This window comes from Astyanax mexicanus, chromosome 22, assembly GCF_023375975.1.
Source record: "Astyanax mexicanus isolate ESR-SI-001 chromosome 22, AstMex3_surface, whole genome shotgun sequence".
Classification (NCBI taxonomy): Eukaryota; Metazoa; Chordata; class Actinopteri; order Characiformes; family Acestrorhamphidae; genus Astyanax; species Astyanax mexicanus.
Genome location: NC_064429.1, coordinates 26,028,168 through 26,049,239, shown reverse-complemented (window position 1 = coordinate 26,049,239; position 21,072 = coordinate 26,028,168). Strand labels below are relative to the sequence as shown.

At 39.1% G+C, this 21,072-nt stretch overlaps 1 protein-coding gene across 5 annotated transcripts in view; it reads right to left on the bottom strand.

Moving 5' to 3' along the window:
• fam172a (family with sequence similarity 172 member A) overlaps nt 1-21,072 on the bottom strand; it is a 288,454-nt gene that overhangs the window by 261,715 nt on the left and 5,667 nt on the right. For all 5 annotated transcript variants that reach the window (XM_049470775.1, XM_049470778.1, XM_007243895.3 and 2 more), the window contains exon 4: nt 14,416-14,516. In XM_049470775.1, coding sequence (XP_049326732.1) covers nt 14,416-14,516 — 101 coding nt within the window. The remainder of the gene's footprint in view (nt 1-14,415; nt 14,517-21,072) is intronic.

The following is a 21,072-nucleotide window of genomic DNA, read 5'->3' as shown; positions in this document are numbered from 1 at the left end:
AAAGAGAGATAGAATGAGCTTTCCTTTACAGACTTCAAAGCTGTTTATAACAGAGATGGGAGGACAGTGAGAAAGAGATGTATATAATAATGAGGAGATAATGCTCAATGCAAGAATGACAAGGAAATAATTACAAGAAAAGAAGACAGATGTATGCAATTCCTTTTCACACATGCCTTTTATGAAAAAATCGAGCTAGAAATAAAACTAGACAGGGTTATATGTGAATGCATTACAGCTACTTAGAGACAAAATCCAAATTCAGCTGCCACAGCGAGACCAATTACAATGACAACTGCTGAAAGAAAAAAAAAGAAAAAAAAAATTGTGGAAACTGTGGTTTTAGCTAGTCACTGCACTAACTTCTAGTCACAACAACTTTCTCACTTCCACACTTTCAGATTTACTGGAGTTTACACAAACTGGTCCTTATATGAAACCTGCTAGATAGGATACAAGTTAATGCTGGGTGTAAACTAAGCCTATAAAACATTTTGGAACATCACAGAACATCTCAGCAAATTTTAGGTGTGCAAGTTGTTCTGATTATTCTCCCAATTAACTAATTCGTGATGAAGGCTTGAATGTTTCTCTAGACACAGACTGCTTGTCTTTTTTGTTATTTTTCTGTTTTTTTTTTTTTTTTTTTTTTTTTTTTTTTTTAAGTCAATAAGCAGGGCTCTAAGTAGTCCAGCAGGCTAAGCGCTGCCACTATGATCAGGAGGTCGCTGGTTCGAATCCTGTTCATGCAGCTTGCCATCAGCTACCGGAGACCTGAGAGAGCACGATTGGCCTTGCTCTCTCTTAGTGGGTAGATGGCGTTGTTTCCACTTATGACTCCAAAGGGTGATGTCGCTCAGCACAAGGCATCTGTGAGCTAAGGTTTTGGAATTGCTGCGCTTTCCTCCGAGCAGGCTGACAACTCGTCAATGCTGCATCAGCAGCAGTACGAAAAGAGGAGGTGGCTGACTTCAGATGTATCAGAGGAAGCATGTACTAGTCTTCACCCTTCTGGTGTTGTTAGGGGATTACTAGTGATATTAGGAGTCCTAATGAGTGGGTTGGGCAATTGGTCGTGTAATGGGGAAAAATGACAAACAAAATTATTTTTTAAAAAGTCAGTCTAAAAATCTAAAAAGTGTGCAGACTCCTGATAACCATAACCATATCGCTGGGTTAACCCCTCATACCTCATTACTTTTATTACACCCTAAAATTTACTAATTGATAATAAAACAGGAACAACTGATGTCTCTAATAAGTTTAAGAGGTTAAATGCTGAATGTGGAAATGTGGCAAAACCCCAACATTACAGTAGAAGCATCTAGAGAGCAGAGAGTTGTTCTAGAAGAGCACCTTGCATAACAGAGATGAATTAAAATAGCGAGAGTTATTGTAAGCTTATTTTGACTACTCCTTCTCTCATCCTTTCGCGCTGCTGTCAGGCTGTTAGTAGTGGGAAGAAACAACGTGAATGCACTTACAGCAAAAAAAAAAAAAAAAAAAAATCCCAAGACGTCTTACGGTGTCTTACGGTCTGCGGGAAGTTTGTTCTGTCTACCAACACACACACACACACACACATGCACCTGCAGCGCATGCCGAATGCCTGCTGTAATGGGCGCCTAATGACCACCTCAGGTGTTACCTCTGAAGGCGGCAGAGGGGTAATATGCTTTTAAAGTACGCCCTCCTCTCCCTTCTTTCTTTTCTCTCTCTCTTCCTCTCTCCTCCACTCTGTGGGGGTAGGAGCGAGTGACGCGGCGTGATAAATCAAGAGAGACGGCTGCCATTTTCCTCTTCTTTATTCCTTTTTGTATCCGACACAGAAGCTCCTCTTAACATAAAAACAAAACGAGCGTGACTGATGCTGGGTGCCGCTCACAGCCTCTGCAGCTCCTGTGAGGTGAATTCCAGTTAGTGTGTGGTCTGTGTGTGTGTGAGCATGGGGGGACTATGTACAGTACTTCCATTTCTGAAGTCTCTTCATAGGGGCTGAAGCCACTGATGTCCAGCTTAGTAAGATTACTGTACAGCAAAGCAAAGGGACAATAAACTTCACTGGTCTCAAATATTCCTCCTGGAAAGATCCTGAAAAGTTTAAGACTGTCTTTTGCCCAAATGTTTTAATGGGCAAATTTGAAATTGAATAATGTACAAGCACATTTCCCACAGTGAGCTCTAAATATTATGGACAAGCTTTTCCAGCCTCTTTAAGTATAGCCATTGGGAGATGCAAACAATGGTATATAGTAATTATTATGTAATGAACTACTCAACTAAGTAAAAGAAAAAAAAATACTTTAGCTCTCAGTCAATCTGAAAAATTGAAAGTATTGAAAGTATCCTCCAGTGTAGACCATCAAAAACGTTATTATGAAACAGGCTCTCATCAGGACAGCCCCAAAAAAAGGACGGGCAAGAGTTACCTCTGTTTCACAGGATAAACTCATTAGAGTTACCAGCTTCAGAAACCACAAGTAGACAGCATCCCAGATAAGAGCACCTAAATGAGTATTTATTTATATATATATATATTTTTATCCCTTTTAAGTTACTACAAGATCCTTATGTGGTCCTGGATAGTGTATATGACTATATTGAAATACTAAATATAAAATATATATATATATATATATATATATATATATATATATATATATATATATATATATATATATATATATATATATATAAAATATATATATACATATATATATATATATATATATATATATATATATATATATATATATATATATATATATATATATATTTTACTATATAAAAAAAGTACAAATAAAATTTAATAAAATATTGAATGAGAAGATGTATCCAAATGTTTCTTACTGGTTATATAAACATAATAATTATAAATAAGCTTTCCCACAATGCATATATTTTGCCGATTTCTATTACCTCATTTCTTTGCATTATTTAAATGCCATGAAAGCTATTATATTATATATTATCATTACTTATTAACTAAGCAAATAGGTGTCTTTAATTTTCATGTCATAAATTCCACTCTTTAGGGCTCCAGTTAATCTAAATTCTGCAGAAGACTAATATGATCTCCAGTAGTCTGCCTTCACTGTAAATCCACTGTAAATCTTCTGGCACTGGCAACAAAAGATTCTACTTCCTTCCTTTCACTTGCCTGGCATCGATTCGTGAGCGGATGGAGAGATCAACGTGGGCGCGCCCTCTGCTCCTGCAGCTCGCCGCCCACTGCAAATTTTAATCACATTTCCCTCAAAGGATTATATAACAGATTTGCACTCGAAATGTGAGAGAAAACCTAAAAGAGGCAATTCCACAAAAGCCTGGGAAACAAACCAGGCTCCCGGGGCTTTTCATAAATCTCAATTCTTCTATTACATCACGCGTATTGTTGCATTTTCCGTTTTATTTTTCTCTTTGACTTCCTCTTACTGTATTCTCTATGTTCTGTATTTAGATTTCACATTGTTTATTTGTTGTTTACTGATAGTGTATTAAAAGCTCTAGAGTGGTCACTATAGTCAAATTGGGGCTGCAATATGGTTGTTACAGGGTTTCTATCGTATCAGAGGTGACCACTATGGTGTTGCTAGTTTGTTGCTATGATGTTGCTAAGTGGTTTCTATGGTATCAGGGGTGACCACTATGGTGTTGCTAGGTGGTTGCTATGGAGTTGCTATGATTGTGCTAAGTGGGTTCAGAGATGACCACTATGTTTTTTTGCTAGGTGGTGATAAGTGGTTTCTATAGAGGTGACCAACTTGGTGTTGCTAGGTGGTTGCTTTGGTCTTGCTAAGTGGTTTCTGTCGTACCACAGACGATTGCTATGGTGTTGCAAGGTGGTTGCTAAGTGATTTCTGTCATACCAGAGATGATTGCTATGGTGTTAATAGTTGGTTGCTATAATCTTGTTAACTGTTTTTATTTGGCTTCAGAGATGACTGCTAAGTGCTTTTTGTGGTGTCTGGGGTGACAGTGTTGGTGTTGCTAGGTGGTTGCTATGGTCTTGCTAAATGGTTTCTGTTGCACCAGAAATGATTGCTATGGTGTTGCTAGGTGTTTGCTATGATCTTGTTTAGTGGTTTCTGCCATACCAGAGGTGATTGCTATGGTGTTGCTAGGCGGTTGCTGCTGTATTGCTATGTGGGTTCTGTCGTACCAGAGATGATTGCTCTGGTGTTGCTAGATGGTTGATAATGTCTTGATAGGTGGTTTCTGTCATACCAAAGGTGATTGCTATAGTCTTGTAAAGTGATTTCTTTGGCATTTATGGCATCAGTACAGTTTTGTGTAGATATTTCCAGTTACACCCGAAATCACGCTTTGAATTCCAGAAAAACACTCTTATTTACCTTTTAAAAGGCAATTTAATAGCCTGATTAAAAGGATGATTATTGTTGTTCTGCCATTTTCCTCTGGTTTTAAGTGATCTGCTGAATCCAAAGCGCTGACTCAGTTCTTGGTTGGTCCATATCTCTGACGTGAGACAGGGCAAGGGTGGTAGCTGGGCTGGTGACGTCATGGGTCCTGCATTGTTTAATATCACGATATATATCGCTGAAGAAAAAAATAAATAAATAAATAAAAACACTGCAATGTCAATTTCTTCCAATATCGTGCAGCCCTTATAGAAACCATAATTTGCAAAGCTCAAAAGAAGAAGGCCAGTCAAAGTCATCTTGTTAGCCAGTGGTCACTGTGTTTTATCACAGTGATGCAATGAAAGTTCTATTAATTGAACATTTAATCCTAATAAGACCCAAACTGCACACTCCTGTCCTGTAAATCTGTCAAATATATTCAAATGAAAATACTGTAGCGACCTCCCCTCTCTAATGACTCAGTAGCTTCTAATACACTTTACAGTGCACTGAGACACACAATAAAGAAGCAGGGGAAAGAGAGGGGAGAGAGGGATGATAAGACAGCCATCTGGCCCGGCCTGCTTCATTAGAATACTGTGTGCGTGTCTGTCATGCCACAGATGCAGAGAGAGGAGTGAAAAATCCCCATTTATTAACAGCTTAATACTCTCCCATCTGGAGCCGAGCCCATACTGTGTCACCTATCACAGAGAACAGGCCCCTGCAGCCCTCTGCGCACACACTCGCCACCCCTCACATACAGTCAGGGCAGTGCGAGAGGGTGGGTGGGTGGGTGGGTGTGTGTGGGTGTGTGTGTCTGTGTGAGTGTGTGTGTGTGTGTGTGTGTGGTCCTAGCCCTTCTGACTCATGAATCACACACATACACAGACTCTACCTGCTCTGGAATAAACAGTGTCAAAAGAGTCAAGAAAAGCAATTATGCACAGACCCACAAGCTCTAAACGCTCACACACCTCCCCAGTAAACACAGTAGTAGCTCTGCCCCCTTTCTGCTACTATTATCTATAATGCCCAGTACCCTCAAACACATACTGTACACACGACTTACAAATAAAACAGAAACATTACTACAACTACTATCTAACTACAGTGGCTTGCAAAAGCATTCATAACCCCTAAACCTTTTTTCCCATTGTGTCACAAAATTAAACATGGTTTTCAAAATGACAATCTAAAAAATATTCATCTCCTTTTACTCTGAAACCATTGAAGAAGAACCCTGATGTAAAATTGACTTTTAGTGTAGTAAAACATAATAAAGAGTACTATCCTTTGGTAATTAGACCACCTCCGCTCTCACACAGCTTTCCGAGATCCAGTAATTTTGTGCTTTTTGCCCAGCACTCATTACAACGGCCCCTGATAAATCGCTTTTTACACCGTTATCCAGGCTCAAAATAGCTCCACACCTCATTGGTAGAAGGCAAAGAGCCCTGACATTTAAAACGAGGCATTAATAACTTTAAAAGTGCACAATAAGCTTATTAAAAAACACCGTTTACGACCCGTAGCATAGCCTAATCACCTGACGCCGCCATCACTGTACTGATCATGACTTTACTTTTAGATCATGATGCCGTGAGATTAAGTCACACTAAAGTTTATAAACAGTGTTTTTTATTAAGTGATTTATCTGCAGGAGCAATTGGATGCCCTGAAGCGGCCATTGTAAAGAGTGCTGGGCAAAAAGCACAAAACTACTGGATCTCTGAAAGCTGCGGGAGAGCAGGGGTGAGCTCATGAACCAAGTTAAGTACTCTTTATCATTTTTTACTACACCAACAGTCAATTTTACACCAGAGTTCTCCTTCAAATAAAATACAATTTAATAAATTAACTTCAGAAGTCACTTAATTAGTTAATAGAGTCCAGCTGTGTGTAATTTAGTCTCAGTATAAATACACCTGCTCTGTGAAGGCCTCAGGCATCATGAAGACCAAGGAACTCACCCCAGACAGGACAGAGATAAAGTTGTGGAGAAGTTTAAAGCAGGATTAGATTATTAAAACATATGCAAAGCTTTGAGCGCCTTCCAGCAAGATAATGACCCTAAACATAAAGCCAAAACCACAGTGGAACGGTTTAGATCAAAGAATATTCATGTGTTAGAATGGCCCAGTTATAGAGATTGAGATTTTCAACTTCTTTACTACTACTTAAGTTGGAGTTCCCAAGTTACAATATCTGGCAGTTTTGTACACACTTGTCTCTGAACTTCATAATGAATGGGCCAATGGAAATGCTGTAGAATATTTTGGATTAAAACCTTCTTACACTGACTTCAATTAACAGGAAAGAAAATTTTACGTCTCCTGCACAGTTTTTTTTTTTTTTTTTTTTTTTTTAACTAGATTCAGCACAATGAAAAATTACAAGTGGCAGAAAATACTAACTGCTTTTAAGTCATATCTCAACTGGGGCATTATATTAGCTCAAATGATTTTAAAATAGGTTTAAAATGTAATGCTTAAACACATACTAAAAAAAAAAAAAACTCAAAATAGACCCCCTACTTTCCCATCACTAACACTAATACCCTTACACATAAAAGTATTCCTGATAACCCCTCCCACTATGCAAATGCACACATGCACACACACACACACACACACACACACACACACACACACACACACTCAAACAAATACACATTTGCACACCTCCAAGGCAAACTCATCCCTTGCCAGTATTCAATGATGCAAATCACACCATGATATCTCACTCTACTGTGTGTGTGTGTGTGTGTGTGTAAGAGAGCGAGCGAGAGCGAGTTTGCGGTGGGATATCACCACGTGCCCCCTAACGATGATGCAGACACCATGTAACAGAGAGAGGGATTCGGATGAGTGAGCGCGACACGGCTGCTTTGTTTCTGGGCTATGTGCAGCGCTGCCTCTGGGTGGCCGTGAAGATCGCATTAGAGCGCTCTGCTCCCGCCGCTGCCGCTACTGCCGCCGCCACCACCACCGCCGCTGCCACACTCCACCAGCCATGCGTACCACACCAGCCCCACTTAATCTGCTAGCAGACAGAGAGCGACTGTGAATTCTCATTCACACCTGGGATTAGAGGAGGCGTGGTCAGGGCTGCTGCTGCTGCTGCTGCTGGATGCTGAGGCATGCTGGTTAGTGCACCTACAGTTATAACTGTGTTTGTTTGCTAGGGTATGATATGGTGTGAAGTGCTTCCAGAACAGAACCCACAAAAAGTTAGAAAAGGTCTAAGAGTTGCAGAAGTAAGAGCTTGGGGGCCAGCTTTACTTTAATTTACTTTATAAAAGTGTTAAGTGACTTGTATCTCTCTAATGTGAAGAACCTGAATTTTAAGAGAGGTTTTGATAGTTTGATATGCCTTTATTCACCTAAAAAATGACAAATTATCAATAGAAGACAGTCACACGTAAGATATTCTACACCACACAAATATGTCTTCAGTTGAGATGTAAATAAAACAGAATTTGATCTATATAGCTAATAAAATAAACGCTAAATACCTCCATTTTTTGCTTGCAAAGACTTTAGAAATAGTTAACATCTTAGAAATCTTAATGTTAATAAACAATTTATAGTGTTTTCTTAGCTTGACAAGGAAATAATACTCTTTTTATATCAAAGTGGTCCAGAATAAAATAAATAAAAACTTAGTAATTATTTTTTTTTACAGTAATTAAAATTACTGTACTTAGTAATTAATAGCTTGCTATTTATGTAGTTATTAGTAATATTATGGTCTCAAATCTTTTAAAGTAACTATCAAACAAACTATCAAAGTAAGCAAAGCAGCCTTCCTCAAGCCAATAAAAGTTGGTATGATAAAGAAAATACAAATCCAGTGTTCATAAAGTTTACTGTGAATTTAATTTCATTAAAAATAGTTTGAACCTAAGATATCTGCTCAACTTCATTTAATGTATTAATAAACATCCATTCCTGTATTTCAGGACTGCAACACATTCCAAAAAAGTTGGGACAGGGCAACAAAAGACAGGACAAGTAAGTGGTACTTCTAAAAATAAGTTGCAATAGGAGCAAGTAGCAACTTTCAGATAAATGTTCCTCAATGAAAAATTCCAAAGACTTTAGATATCCCACCATCTGCAGTACATAATATCAACAAAAGATTCATTCAGAGAATCTGGAGAAAACTCAGTACATAATGGACAAGCCAGATGTTCAGTACTGATGCTGGTGATCTTTGGGCCCTCAGGCGGCACTACATTAAAAACGGGCTGTACTGATTCTGTACTGGAAATCCACTTGTCTTTGAACACAGTTCACCATTAGGAGTGTGACGAGACACTAGTATCACGAGATGAGGCGAGACGAGACACGATACTGGGTTCACGAGAACGAGACGAGACTTAAAAATTAAATTTTAAAGAAAACGTCAAAAATGAAAAAGTGCTTGAAAACTAGAGTTTTATTTGACAAAATCATATAATGCACACTTAACAGACTGGTTTCTCTCACACATTGATTCTATAACAAATAGAAATAAGAATAAAAATAAAAAAATAAAAATAAAACTTTTCTAGGTCTTATATAGTGCAAACAATAAGTGCAAACCACAACCAGTCATATTAAGCCTATGGTTTGTGTTTTTGTCTCCTAAATCTCTTGTAATTTAACCATGCATAACCATAACCAGTCATATTAAGACTATGCTTGAAGTGCAAACAGAGACAGAACATTTTTTTGAATACAGTACTGAGCAGTACAGGGATTAGTACACCTGCCTATTAAACAGTCACGTGTCACATGATTTACTTACAGTATTTACATATGGTTTGTGTCTTGTTGGTCACTCTGTTACCGTTAATTGTTTCCAATGGAGCCAAAATGCAGCCAGACATACAACTTAAAAGTAGCAGAAGCATCTTCTATGCAAATGCCTGAATTTTCCTCTTCTGCTGAGATCAAACCAAATACACAAAACACAAATACACAAATACACAGCCTCATCAAACCAAAGCACCTTGACCTCTGTGCCCAGGTCCAGCTGCATGTGTCTCAGTATGTGTGTGTCTCTATGTGTGTGTGTGTGTGTGTGTGTGTGTGTATATGTCTATGTGTGTCTGTGTGTGTGTGTGTGTGTGTGTGTGTGTGTGTGTGTGAGACCTGCAGCCCATCTCCCTCATTCATACCAGGCTGAAGTGCAAATTGGACATCTGCTGCTGCGTGCATCCTCACAAAGGCCCCATCGCCCACTCTCCCACACACCAGCGGCCTGTTGTTCACACAGAAGGCGGCGAAAAAGAGAGAGAGAGAGAGAGAGAAAGAAAGAGAGAGAGAGAGAGAAAGAGAGAGAGAGAAAGAGAGAGAGAGAGCGCGGACCCTCGCTCACACAGCCATTCACACACCTCCAGCAGCCACGGCCACGCCAACCAAGCAATTTCCCTCTCTACACCTTTTCACGCCCATGCACGCAGTTATGAGGAATTCAAGGGCGCCATATGGGTCACGTAAGAAATTGACGGACAGGCTGTCTGAGCGCGGGAACTCTGTGATTGTGGACACCTCAGTGACCCGCAAGTGTCCCGACTCTATATGTTAAATGAACGCATATATATGACGGAGCATCACGAGTTTGCCTGCGGCGAGCTTACGCTAGTGCAGCCTCTCTGAGATGGAAATAACCTCTATTCTTGCTTTTCTCGCTATGCTGTTCTGAATAGCAGCTTCAATCTTACTTGCCCAATCAGGTAAGGCTAGTTATGACCAGTGCAGCAGTGCTGGAAATACAGCTCTGAAAAAAAAGAGAGAGAGACCACTTAAAAATAATGAGTTTCTTTGATTTTACCAAATTGAAAACCTCTGGAATATAATCAAGAGGAAGATGGATGATCACAAGCCATCAAACCAAACTGAACTGCTTGAGTTGTTGCACCAGGAGTGGCTTAAAGTTATCCAAAAGCAGTGTGTAAGACTGGTGGAGGAGAACATGCCAACATGCATGAAATCTATGATTAAACAAAACAAGGTTATTCCAACCAAATATTGATTTCTGAACTTTTAAAACTTTGCATTACTTGAGGTCTGAAAGCTCTGCATCTTTTTTGCTATTTCAGCCATTTCTCATTTTCTGCAAATAAATGCTCTAAATGACAATATTTTTATTTGGAATTTGGGAGAAATGTTGTCCGTAGTTCATAGAATAAAACAACAATGATCATTTTGCTTTAACATATAACTATAAATAGCAAAACCAGAGAAACTGATTCACAGACTGAAGTGGTTTCCAGAGCTGTGTGTCCAAAAGTATGTAGACACCTGCTCCAACAGAGAGACATATTTTAAAATCAAGGTTAATAATATGGAGTTATATGTGATTTTCTCTTCGCAGCACTAACAGCCTCTACTCTTCTGCAAAAGCCTTTAAAAAGACTAGATTTTGAAACATTACTGTTGTCATCACCTGCACAGGCTCCAAATTATCTCTGACCATCAGTAAATTTGGCATTTCATTTATAAATCAAGGGAGCAGAGTCTGAAGGAAGAGTGGAGAGACACACAGTCCAAGCTGCTTGAGGTCTAGTGTGAAGTTTCTACAATCAGTGATGGTTTGGAGAGACATGTCATCTGCTGGTGTTGATCCACTGTGTTTTATATCAAGTCTAAAGTCAGTGCAGTGATTTCCCAAAAAATCTTACAGCACTTCATGCTTCCCTCTGCTGACAACTTTTATGGAGACGCGGATTTCATTTTCCAGCAGGACTTGGCACAATGCCTACACTGCCAAAAGCACCAGTTAGTACAAATATAATATTGTAATTTTCTGAGACACTGATTTTTGGGTTTTCACTGGCTGTAAGCCATAATCATCAATAATAAAATAAATAAATGCTTACAATAGACCACTCTGTGTTTAATAAATCTATATAATATATAAGTCTCACATTTTGAACTGAATTACAGAAATAAAGGAACTTTTTTTAATGATATTCTTTTTTTTTTTTTTAAGATGCACTAGCATATATAGGTAACTTGCTCTGATGGCCTTCAACTCTGAAGCCAGGCAAGCACACACAAAGTAGTAGATGAACCTAGCCTGAGGAGAAGGACTACACAATGATGGTCAGTATCCAAGGGGAAGACATGAAGACACTGATACACAATTATAGAAAAGGTGTGAGATTTATACTTATGCTTTATATTTATATTTATGATGTACTGTCCCCAACATAAATTCCCCAACATAAATTTATCACAAAGTGCCATGTAAAACCAACAGCTATCCAACAGCTATTCAACAGCTATTATATATTATTAATATCCAGTCTTCTGACTTTAAACTTCAAACAATTCTAACTTTAATTCACACCAACAGTCCAGGAGTTCATAAAGTAAATACCAGAACAGTGTTGCTTTTGTCGCTTTGTGTTGTTTCTGACGCACACAGCTTAAAACAGTAACAGTGGTGCACGAAAGGCAGACTTTACAAAGGGCTATTTCTCTAAGGAGTGTATCTGGATTAGAAATCAAACACATAAAAACACAGGTAAACCTAAACAAGTCACTCGCTTTTCTTTGAACTTCAAAAGAATCAGCAGAACAATTAAATCCAAATAACAAAGAGGCAAACCAACAAAGATAATTAAGCAAGCGCGCACACACACACACACACACACACACACACCCTTCTCATTAGCTTATGCATATTGCATGCACTGGGACAGTATGAACGTCATCTGAACTTCAGCAAGAGCAAAAGCAGACCACATACTGACCACTTCCCTCATTCAGCAAAGTCATACTGATGTCAAATTCACAATGGAACGCACGCACACACACACACACACACACAAACACACACACACGCACACTTACTTTTGATCCAAATATATTTTACATACACACCCATTCACACACACCCACTGGGCATGAGACTGGCAGGGGGTAAGGAAGATTAAGGGCTGTTTAAGCGTGAAGGTGTAAGCAGCACGAAAGCACAGACGACTGTAAATCAGAGCAAAGCAGAGCCTGTTCAAGCGAAACACAACACCCGTGCGCGCACACACACACACACACACACTTCTCACTCTACAAGGTTGGACGTTTCATTCATAAGGGAGATCACAATAAGAGGTCTAACAGTAAAAGTTCAGTCAGAGTTTGAAGAGGAAGGGAGGGAGAGAAAGAGAAAGACATAAGAGTTAAAGAGACAAGTAAAATAGAGAGAGAGAGAGAGAGAGAGATGGTAAAAGAGCTAAACATGAGAAAAGAGAAACAAGAGCGTAGTGCTGGGCGGTATGACCAAAAACGCATATCACGGTATTTTGCAAGATTTTGACGGTTTCACAGTATATCACAGTATTTTTTAATTATTTAATTTATTTATTTGTATTTTTTTTGCATGACTGGGCTTAAATATACGTTTGTGACTTACTGTACTGTTGGTAGTACATATAATATCAAACATTAAGGCTTTAAATTAAGGCTTTGATTACTATTAGGTTTAATTTGTCCCCCAAAATGACACAATATATGAAGAAATCAGATTTATTAGCAGAAAAACAGCTGAAGAATGTAAATAATAGACCTTAAAAAAAGATACGCCAACAACTTTAACACAGCTTTATTTACTAATCTAAATATTTTAAATAGGTTCATAAACACTATAAACGAACCTTAAATACTTAACATGTAAGTATTCAAAAGCTGTATTAAAAGTGTATAAAAGTGTTGATAGTGTTAAATTAAATGAAATGTCCTAGATAACATATGGTCCCACTCACTATAGTGTTAAAATAACTCTACCTCAAGAGTTCAAATGTTAAGATAATTCAGCAACGAATGGATTCAATTATTAATTAATTCTATGTACCTCTCATCAGTTTTAACACATTTTACGCCACAGGGTAAACAACTTTAATTTTTTAAATAATTTTTTTAATGTATTTTTGTATATTTTCTAAACTTCACCCAAAACTATATACCAGAGTATCTATAAAACATTATAAATGTGAGCTTAACCACAAAATAAATTACTTTTTTATTCTATCTAAGCTTTATTTAGTACAAGAGAGACATCAAAAAAACTGGTCAATAACTCTTGGATGGAGACCCTTACCCACCATCCAACCCAACACCAAGAGGGTGAATGACACTTCGTCATGGAAACCACCACAACGAAATCTCATTTACCTACACACACACACACACACACACACACACATTCATACATAATAACCCCAAAGAAAAAATAATGGTGACTGCAGATCATGCTGAGAGTGAAGCAGAATCAAGAGGCGGAGTCTAACAGTTATACAGTGTTGAAATTTAACTCCAACTCTGTTGATTGTTCATCACTGCGGGTTGTTAGAAAAACTCACAGAGAGTTAAAACATGTTTACACTGTGATTTTAACACTGTGGATTTTACTGTGTAACAAGAAACTGAAAAAGATGAGAGTGGTGACATTTTTAAAAAGTGAGAAAGAAAGAAAAAGAAAGAAACAAGGAAAGAAAGAGAAAAGACAAGAGAGAGAGAGAAATAAATGTGAAGTAGAAATGGAATGTAGAAAGTGAAAGTGAAAAAGGGACAGTATGAGACAGAGCATGAGAAAATCTAAAAGTGAGAGTTGGAAAGGAGAAAGAGTGTGTGAGTTTATTAGAGCCATTCTATTGTGTGCATTTGAGTACCAATATGTGTGTGTGTTTGTTGTGTGTGTGTGTGTGTGTATACACACACGCATCTGCAGTGTTCCAGAGAGCGCTTCCAATTACTGCACAGAATCCAATTACAAAGTTATTAAACCTGGGAAACAGAGATGCATCAAAATCATCATCAAAGTTCCCACTAATAGTACACACACTCTCCAGCATGCCTTCTTCATCTAATAACACACACACACACACACACTTACGCTGCACCCTTTACCTCCTTACTCCTTAACTAGCACGTCTAGAACCGGCGCAGATACGCGGCACATCTGAGCGCTCTACGCGGATAAACTGTGTGACTAATTAGGAAGCGATTAAAAGGCTACAAAACGCTGCTGTAAGAAATCCAGCGCAGGTGAAAATTACCTCTCCCAGAGCCTCATATCTCTTCTGGTTCCACCTGTGCAGATCCTCCTTGTAGTTGAAGACGAACGGCTCTCCGCTTCTAGTGTGTCTCAGCTGGCCATCTACAGAACACAAACAATAAAATACACACTTTAATACACACTTCAGCTCTTATTTCACACTATTCTATTCATCATACACAATAATCAACTAATTAACACCCCAAGCCCCTATATTGTGTTCACACACCTGGAAATAAACAGATTCTTAATACATTTGGAATAATATACTGCATTCACACCTGGTCACTTTATGTCACTAGAATCTGGATGGTTTTCTGAGACCTCATACACACAGTTCTAGAATTAAACCTTATTCGCACTTGCTGCACTGTAGAACAATGTAAATTAGCAGACTAAGGTGATTCCTAGTTCGAATCCCGGTCATGCAGCTCGCCATCAGCTGCTATAGACCCGAGAAAGCAAAACTGGCCTTTCATTTTGTCATTCTAGAATGGTGTTAAAATGAGGCATACTTCTAGAACAGTATGAATTGTATTGTAGAATAAGCACACTGTTCTAGACTTACAGCTTATTCACATTGTTCTAGAATACCTCAATCACACTCTTCTAGAATAAAAGCTCAATCACATTGGTCTAGAATAATACCTTAATCACAATGTTCTAGAATAATATCTTAAACACATAGTTCTAGAATACCTCATTCACACTGTTCTAGAATAATACCTTAATCACATTGTTCTAGAATAATACCTTAACCACTTTGTTCTAGAACACCTCAAAAACTGTTATAGAAGAGTACCTTAATCGCACTGTTCTAGAATAATACCTTAATCAGATTGTTCTGGAATAATAATGTTATCACTTTGTTCTAGAATGATACCTCATTGACACTGTTCTAAAAAATACCTTAATCAATTTCTTATAGCATGATAGCTTATTTACCCTGTTCTAGAATACCTAATCACTTTGTTCTAAAACACCTCATTCACACTGTTCTAGAATAATACCTTATTCACATTGTTCTAGAATAATTACAGTAATCACTTTGTTCTAGAAAACATAATTTATACTGTTCTAGAATGACACCTCATTAACACTGTTCTTGAATTAAACCTTAATCACTTTCTTATAGAATGATACCTCATTCACGCTGTTCCAAAATGATACTTAATATATTGTTCTGGAATAATAACTTAATCAGTTTTTTCTAGAATAATACAATGACATTTTACACTCTCTCTTCCTCCACACTGTTCCAGATCATTCTGCATATTCATGGATCACTGGTTTTAGTAGTTTATCTTCCTCCGAACATGTTAAAACCATGTCTGAGTTCTCTGGTCTAGCAGCAGTGTTCCACACTGGACCCTGCAGTGGAGAACTCTGGGTCTGCTTGATGTGCATCTTCCTTCCACCCCTTCATGCAATTAAATGTGTTTGGCTGGCATCCCCCCCATCTGGCAGGTACATGGCCCGCGGACGGCTAACGCTGCTCCAGTCACCGTTCCCTCGGCCTTCTGGGACGTCTGGCACGCCTGCCTCAGACAGCTGGTGCTGGAGGCCCTCTCTCGCCCCTCTCTCGTTCTCTCTCTCTGTTTCTGCCTCTGTACCCCACCCACCTGAGAGCCCTGAGCTGTGTGTGAGAGCGGGTGTGCGTGTGTGTGGCTGGACCAACACAACTGTTCCCCTCCTACGCAAAGGGCTCAGAGAGGCTGGATTGGAGTAGAGGCCAGAGAACTTCATTCACACTGACCCTTCTGCCGTGCCAAGGCTGGACAATGCAGCGAGCGCCTAGCTAAGGGCCTGGCTGAGCGCCAAGGCCGCTAAACAGCTGCTAAGGTGGTCACTCCTGGTAAGACGTGATCACTGTTTCAATAGAGGTGGAAGTTGCTGGAGGAGTCTATAATGGTGGGGGAAATAATAATGGTACTGATACGAGATAAATTATTGAAATATTTTATGGCTATTGATAGTATGTTAAAAAGTATAACCCATTAATATAATACATAGATTTTATGTACTACATTACCTTATCATCATCTGATTGTCCTTTAAAAAGTGAGTTTGCTAAGCATATTGTCTCAAAAAGCACAGCAGGATATCGGGTGGTGCAACTGTCTAAGTGTCTAATTATTTTTCAATGGGGTGACTGCAGCAAGTTTAATCTCCAGTGATGCCACAGCCATCTCTGGATCCATCTGGCAGCAAGACACTAGCAGAAGATCCTTTAAGTCCTGTAAGTTCTGAGTTGGGACCTTCATGGATCACATCTGCCAGTCTATTGGTTGGACTGTTACTGATCACTACATACCAGGGACACCCCACAAGGCCTGATGCCTGATCTTTTAGAGATGTTCTGGCACAGTCAGTCATTTAACCATCACAATTTGGACCCTTATAAAAGCGACTCAAGACCCTTATGCTTGCCCTCATCACCTGCAAGAACTGACTGCTTACTTGCTGCCCAACATGTAGCTGCCAACACTTGACAGATGCGACTGTAAAAAAAAAAAATATGAACAGATGCCATTGACTTTATTCAATCTGTCATTAGTGCTACTGTTGATACATGTAATGTGCTCCTAAGATTACATTAACAGTATAGGACTGCCATGTTGACATAAACTCGGATGTCTGAATATTTTAGGTCTTTATTTTAGATACAAAAGAAGAAGAAAAAGAAGAAGAAGCCATACGAAATGCAAAACACTTGAAAAAGTTCTGCAGAAGTATTACACTCACTCATGAGGGAACGCTAGCAACTTCAAAGCCAAGCAAGCGGTGTGTAATACTTCTGAACACTGTGTGCTTGAGAGATAGGCCCATCTATCCTTGTGTTGACACTAGCAGATAATGAAGCCCCAAACAGTGTTAAATCTAATTGTGACCTCTCTGATTGCGAATGCACAAAGCTAAAATACTCAAAGCATACACACTTAACCCAAACAGCCCAAGGGCCTCATACTTTCTCAATTACCCCAGCGCGGCAAAAAAATGGGGGGGGGGGGGGGGGGGGGGGACGAAAGAAAAAAACATCTTTGAAGAGAAACGGTTGCATAAGCATTTTTATGCGACTCTTTTTTTCAAAGCCCGGCACTTTCGCACAGTTAGCAAGCGATAAATCCAACACGGCTAACTCAATAAGTATTACTGTATTTGCCTTCGTCGTTAGCTGTTCAACGGCATGTAGCACTAAAAGGCTGTTCATCAAGATGGAGCGTTAAAAATCTGCCTGCTCCTTTATTCCTCTATAAGTGGGCAATGAGAGAACAAGAGAGAGAGAGAGAGAGAGAGAGAGAGCAAGAGAGAGAGAGAGAGACAGAGAGGGAGGGAGGGGGGAGAGAGGGAAAGAGAAAAGGGGGAGTGTGATACTTTTTATACATGATATGACAAAAGTACTGGATGGAGCACAAAACAGCTACTGCACAGAAAACATTTCTCTAACAGCTCCACAGGTTAAAGTTGTGGGACTACAACTCGAGAGAGAGAGAGAGAGAGAGAGAGAGAGAGAGAGAGAGGATGAGAGACAGAGAGAGAGAGAGAGAGAGAGAGAGAGAGAATGAGAGCCACAGGGAGGGGGAGGGAGAGAGACAGAGAGAGAGAGAGAGAGAGAGAGAGAGAGAGAGAGAGAGAGATAGAGAGATATACACTATATGAACAAAAGTATTGGATGGAGCACCAAACTGTATTTGCACAGAAAACAATTCTCTAATAGCTCGTTCTTATTCATTTCTTCCACAATTAAGGGTATTGAAAAATATGAGAACCGTGTATCTTGATTTTGTTGGAGTAACTGTTAAAATAAGACATTTCTACCTCATCCTGAACTTATCCCAAATGTATTGGATGGAGCACCATACTCTATTTCAACAGAAAACTGTTCTCTAATAGCTCTTCCACAATTCTTCCACAATTAAAGGTATTAAAAGAAATGAGAACAGTTTATCTTGCTTTTGTTGGAGTAACTGTCAAAATAAAGACTTTCTATCTCATCCTCAACTTATCCCAAAATGTTGGATGGAGCACCATGCTTGTATTGGGACAGAAAACAGTTCTCTAATAGCTCCACAGATCTATAGTCTATGGATGGTATTAAGCACCATGTAGGCACCAATAGGTCAACACTCATCTGCTACAAAGTCCTAATATATTGACAATACTGACAGTCTGAACAGAGTCTAGACAAGCTGTGTGTGCACAGCATACAGCCACAAATCAATGTTTGCATGAGTAGCTCCGTTTTAAACACAAAAATAATAGAAATTCAACACCTAATCTTATAAACTGCTTGTGTCAAATATAGTAGCAACGACTGCAACCAAACAGCAGTCTTTCACGTCGCTATAGAGTGGAATTTCAGTCCAATCTTCTTTGCAGAATTGCTTTAATTCATTGCTTTAAACTGGGTTTTCAATCACGAACTGCCAATTTAAGGTTCGTCCACAGCATCTCAATAGTGTCCAAATCAGGACTAGCTCCAAGTTCAAGGTCAGCCGGCACTCCAAAAACTGCATTTTGTTCCTTTTGGGTAATTCAGAAGTGGACTTTCACACTGTGCTTCATACTGTTGCATTGCTTCAGCTTAAATGGCAGACTGATAACTGAATATTTCTATACAGGAGATTCTGACAGACAGCATACAGAAAGCCATGCTTTTATTTGTTAGGTCAAGCCAACCGGAGACTGGAGAAACAAAACATCCACACACTGATGACTACCACCACCACGTTTAACAGCTGGCACAACAAGTTGCAGAGTTAGACTGTTTAATAAAGGACACCTTGTTGATATCATTTGCAACACCGTTATTTGTCTTGTAGTATCAAGTGAAATTATAGGCATATATAATATAAACCACATCTCATTTAATCCACAAGAGGTACCCTCATTTATAAAGGGTGTGGATATTACTATATAACTATTATTATTATTATTATTATTATTATTATTATTATTATTATTATTACCCTGACTCTATTATTCTGCTCCAGAATGAACAGGAAAGCCCATATTTAGATGTACATTAAGTGTTTTGCATGGCCCATTTATGGGTAAATGTGGGTATTACGAAGGTGGAACCATGGGGCTGGTTCACCTGAGCAAGGTTTTTTTTTTTTTAATTGTCTAATTTTAGCCCATTTTCTCTCAAATTTACAAGGCCAACTACCCAACCCACTCTTCAGGACTCTGAGGAAAGCGGTCTCAGACTCGGTTCCAATAAATCGCCATCTACCCACCCAGAGAGAGCAAGGCCAGTTGTGCTCTCTCAGGGCTCAGGCAGCTGATGGCAAGCTACATGAACAACCTGTACAGGTTTTGAAGAACATTGTGATACACACGGTTTTAGAAATCTTTCAGGGGGCTTTTATGAATGAGGCCACAGGAGAGGCTTGATTGCCATTTTAGGAATCCAAAGAAATGTCAATAATGCAAAGTGGTAAATGCTTCAGAATTAATTTATTTATTTATTTATAATTTTTGGAAATGTCTTGCATTCCTCAAATATATGAATGGATACGTATTTACAAATGAAATGAAGCTGTAATATCTTCGAACTGTAAAACTGCATTTTTTGTTGTATTCTATCCTACCTTATCCTATCCCAACTTTTTTTTATTTATCTGGGGCTGTGTATAATGTACAGTATATGTATAAGTAATATTATATATATGAATAAGTGTATGTATAAAGAGAAACAGAGAGCGGGAGACTTGGCACATGGTGGCACACAGCAAACAAAGGAAAAAAGTATCTTGCTGAAATCAATTATGCATTCGCAGAGGGGTGAAGCAAAACGCTAGGAAGAGCAGTGCCTAACAGAAGGAAGAGAGGGATCTAATGAAAACCCGCGTGCGATGGAGGTTCAGCTCCATCGCCCTCACATCACAAGCTCTCTGAGGAATATGCCTCCTCAACTTTTTCCCCGTGCTTTTTTTTTCCCCTCATCCTTGCGTAATTAGCATGCTGTTCTCAATTTTTTAGCTTAATTAGGTGTACATAACCTTGGATTTCCAGTAATGAACAAGCTGAAGGCTAACAGTGATGAAGCCATCATCAGCACGATTCCAACAAAAAATAAAATAATAAAATCTCCTCTCTCTCCCTCTCTTACTCTCTCTTTTTTTTTCGCGAGATGAGTACTGTATGCATTTTATAGGTTCATTAGATAATAAAAATACGATGTAAAAAAATAAAGAGGTCTCAAATTAGCACTCAGGGCTAAACACCGAGGCTCCTGACCTTGGCCGTGGTACGTACGCTCGCTGGCTGGCTGCGGAACCAGAGGCCGTACTGTGACGTCTCCAACAGAGAAAGACTACATAAATAAATAAATAAATAAATAAACAAGCGGGGTGTATATTTTCAGAAACTGAAATAAAGCATTCAAGGCAGCGACAGGAGCCTTTTTAGAGCGAGCAGCAAGGTTATGCAAATGTGGCCGTCAAGCGGAGTGCAAGGCTGAGTAAGCCACTGACAGCCCATGGCATGCACAACTTGTCCATTCAGCTGCCAGTGACTCAGGAGACTCTCAAAACAGACAGCACTATCACAGCCAGAATCCCACCATCAACGGCCCACCGTTTCATCTTATAGGACGGAATAAACTGGAAATTTTTACTATCTCTCTCTCGCCTGTCTGTCCGCCTGTCTGTCT